The sequence below is a fragment of the Triticum aestivum genome, chromosome 1A, assembly GCF_018294505.1.
Source record: "Triticum aestivum cultivar Chinese Spring chromosome 1A, IWGSC CS RefSeq v2.1, whole genome shotgun sequence".
Taxonomy (NCBI): Eukaryota; Viridiplantae; Streptophyta; class Magnoliopsida; order Poales; family Poaceae; genus Triticum; species Triticum aestivum.
The window spans coordinates 287,128,310-287,132,065 of NC_057794.1; the positions used below are offsets into that span (position 1 = coordinate 287,128,310).

The following is a 3,756-nucleotide window of genomic DNA, read 5'->3' on the forward strand; positions in this document are numbered from 1 at the left end:
CGTTCGTTTAGGTCAGCGCGTTGGGCCGGCTTTTTTGTCCGCGCCAACCCAAAACGGACGGCTGCGGACAAAATGAGTCGCTCCATTGGAGTTGCTCTAAGGACATTGACATGGATATAGCTCTGATTTTATTGCTAAATGGATTTTAACAAAGACATTTGCCTCACAAAATTTATCTGGAAGCTCAATCTAGAGAAAACAAATGCCCCTATTTTTGCTCAAATGTACACTCACATAAGCTGATTCTGAGCTCAACAATGACCAAAACCGTCAAAACAACTGGAAAGGCATCTATCCAGCATCGCAATTGAGGAACTTCCACTGTAAAGAGCAGAAATATAAATCAAAATAAATATGGTTTTAATCATCTGTGGAAGCTAAACCTGTGGTTCTTTACCTGCACCTAAACACAGTCAAGATCATCAAAGGTAAGATGACAATGACATCACAGGCAGTACCAAACATCTTCAACTTGAAGGCAAGAACATTACTACTCCCTCCGTCCCAAAATATAAGAACGTTTTTAACACTAGCATGGTGTCAAAAACGTTCTTATATTCCGGGACAGAGGGAGTACTATACAAATGACCAACATTATTCTCCCCCCAAAAGGAAAAGAAAAGCGACTTGTTATCCTACCAAAACAATATAATTTACACGTGGACTAAAACGCCGCAGGACAATAGTTACAGGCCATGCACATGCGTGGAACCAGCTAATCGGCATAACAATGCTCCCAGGCTGCTAGCGTATGCACTTCAGCACTTCAACTTTGCTCTAGTCAAGAAAAAAGGCCACCATATCTTTCAGGCTGCTCTTCTTTTTCGCCACAGGTGCCCCCTGCACTTGTGCTACAGTCTTCTGCCAGTCGTTTTTCCGCTGCGGCGCAAGATTCACGTTCACGGTCCTTGGTACCACAGCCTCGGGTTTATTTTCATAGGCTGCAGGCTCACTATTCCACAGGGGTCCGAGCAATATGTTCATCATATCCTCAGCAACATCACCGGTCATTTTGATACGTGGTGGACACTCTGGTTCTTCATGTCTCTTGTTCTTGTCTACTCTGCACTCGCTTGGAGTTTCATCTGTGGTAGTAGCTGCCGTGCACTGCATCAACCCCTTTGTTGACCAAGTGCTTGATACTGATCCTCCTGTATCAGTAGGAGTAGACACTGGAGGCCGTGGAGGACGCTCTTCATAGCGGGATGTCTTTGTGGTCCGTATATCTTGTAGCTTCTCTTTATCAGCATTTACAATCTGCATCATGTAAATGCATCAGAATACCTTCAGTGGTATACTTAGTTACTCAAAGCAAAACTTCGAACAGGATTGCTGGTTTGCTAGGCAGCCAGAAAATGTAAAAAGGGGGCGAAAAGTTGGTAAATTATTTTCTGTCACAGAATGAAATTAGGGCCTCAATTCAATGGAGAAGATGTCATTAGCACTCAGAACAAGTCTCCTATTATCATGCTTACTCATGTCTTCAAACTAATGATAGGACTGGACTGAAAAGAGTTTGCCTACACCATGCATGTTTGTCTCTTGAGAGTTGCATGTACAAATATAATCAAGGTGCAAGCCAGATCGGTCCATGATAAGTATTCACTAGGGTCACTCCTAAGCATAATGGGGCCATTGCCTATTGGCAAAGGTCACTTTTTTCCAATTATTTCTATAAAACAAGTAATGAGTTGTACTAGACCTGCCTGCGTCAATCAACAATAAAGCCAATAAATTGGGAAGCACTGCATAATTCCCAGATGTTCAGTGAAGTAATGAACAGGAACTAGCGTATTTAAGGGGAATTGCATAACAACACCAGAAGATGTGTCAAACCTGAAGACAAGTAAAATAACAAAACTGCAATAAGAATTATGGTTTACCTCTTCAGCTATGCTCACAAGATCTTCCACAGTAAGCTCTATCTCATCATCAGTTGTACCTGATGATAATGCTTCTGATCCAACATTATCCGGCTTTTGTTTCTTGCTATTCTTCGGAGCAGCTCTGCCAGTCACTTTTGTGACATTCTTACGAGTTGTTTTCTCAATTTCTTCAAGTTCATCTTTGGCAGAATAATCAGCACTGTCACGCTTTCTTCTGGTCTTTTCTCTACCCTGACATCGTTGCAAAGCTCTGGAATTGCCAGCACTAAGCTCCATCTCATCATCAGTTATTCCTGATGACGATGCATCTGATCCCACATCCTCCAGCATCCGTTTCCTGCTATTCTTCGGAGCAGCTCTTCCACTAACTTTCCTCTCATTCTTACAAGTTATTTTCTCGATTTCGTCAAATTCATCTGTGACAGCACGATCAGCATCCTTGCTCTTTCTCCTGGGCTTCTCTTTACCCTGGCATCGCTGCAACGCCTTCAGCCCACCGGCATCCTCTGGATCCACAATTTTTTTCTGCCTTCTGGTGGGCTTAGCCTGATATAGAGCCCCTGACCCCTTATCAGATTCTGCCGACTGCTTATTCCGATGCTCAGTCTTTGACACCTCATTACTCGTGCAGGGTTTCATCATCCAAGGAGGTAGGCATCGCCGACTATCAGGGCATGCTTCAGCCATCCTCAAAGACAGGCCAACAGAATATACACAATGCCCTGAATTTGACTACCCAGTCTCAGTAGCAAAACAAATCAAGAAACTGATCGCAATTGAGCGAGACGATCTGAAACAATCAGCCACCTGCACAAGAATTAGAGCTTGAATAAACTATGTCGAATTTTCTCATCGTAAACAAACTCCCGTCGCCCCTCAAACTTGAGACTACACCGCAACCCCAAGAAAGAAAGAAAGAAGGCGAAATAAAAGGAAGGGGGCCCTAGCCCGATCGAACCCTAGAATCCAAGAAGCACCAATTTTCCCCGCTCTCAAGGCCCCAAGATCTGATCTTTCCGACGGGGCGACGCCGGAGGATTCACCGGCATCTGACCCCGCCCCACCTTCTTCCTAGCTGGTTGAGGGGAGAGGGGAGAGGGGAAGCGAGGAAAAGTCGGGTGTGCCGCGTGGCCGTGGCCGTGGGATTACCTCAATCAATGAGCCTACGTGGCCAACGGTGCGGTATGGGATTGCCGCAGTGGTTGGTAGGAGCTCCGGTCAGTGACGCCCTACGGCGGGGCGGAGCGGCTCGCTCAAGGCCGGCTGAGGACGAGACGACGGATTGGGATTTGGAAACTGTTTATGTTGCCTTGACCAGAGACTTCGAGAAAGGAAGGGGTTCATGGATAACTTGAAAGTCGGAGTAATTAAAAAGGCCCCAACGGCTCGTTGTACCGTTTGTATTGGTGAACTTTTCTAAGGTTAAATTTTTTTAGGGTTTAAAAATTTCTGCATTACCTTTTTTTCTTTGCGGGAATTTCTACATCTAGATCATTTCTTTGGGCGGCTTAAAAAATAAGCCGCCTCTCCCCAACTTAAAAAATAAGCCGCTCTGAAATTTTGTTGAGAGGCGGCTTACGAAAAAAGCTGGGAAGAAGGCGGCTTATCTTTTAAGCTACCAAAAGAACTGGCCCCTAACGTTATCTTTTGTAATTCAACATTTACTCACTTACGGTTAAAAGAAGTATTGAACTCATCCGTAAAAAAAAATATTAAACTACAAGAACATCCTATATTTTTAAGTTATGGAGTAGTATCATATTTTGTATAGTCCAAATAATCAGTGGTTCTAAATGTTTACGATGCCATTTTTCTATTCTTTTTGTTTTCCAGAGCATGTGTCTTTTTACATATTACAATATACTCCCTC

At 43.9% G+C, this 3,756-nt stretch overlaps 1 protein-coding gene across 2 annotated transcripts; it reads right to left on the reverse strand.

Moving 5' to 3' along the window:
* Nucleotides 1–339: 339 nt before the first annotated feature.
* LOC123046257 (uncharacterized) lies at nt 340–3,212 on the reverse strand. 2 transcript variants are annotated; one of them, XM_044469566.1, is made up of 3 exons: nt 3,036–3,212; nt 1,884–2,693; nt 340–1,257 (listed from the first exon to the last, which is right to left on the reverse strand). In XM_044469566.1, exons 2-3 carry the CDS (start codon nt 2,571–2,573, stop codon nt 778–780), a joined length of 1,170 nt encoding a protein of 389 aa, XP_044325501.1. In that variant the 5' UTR covers nt 2,574–2,693; nt 3,036–3,212; the 3' UTR covers nt 340–777. The 2 variants fall into 2 exon arrangements, with proteins under 2 accessions (XP_044325501.1, XP_044325504.1); XM_044469569.1 differs by having other exon boundaries at nt 2,845–3,202.
* Between the last annotated feature and the right edge of the window lie 544 nt (nt 3,213–3,756).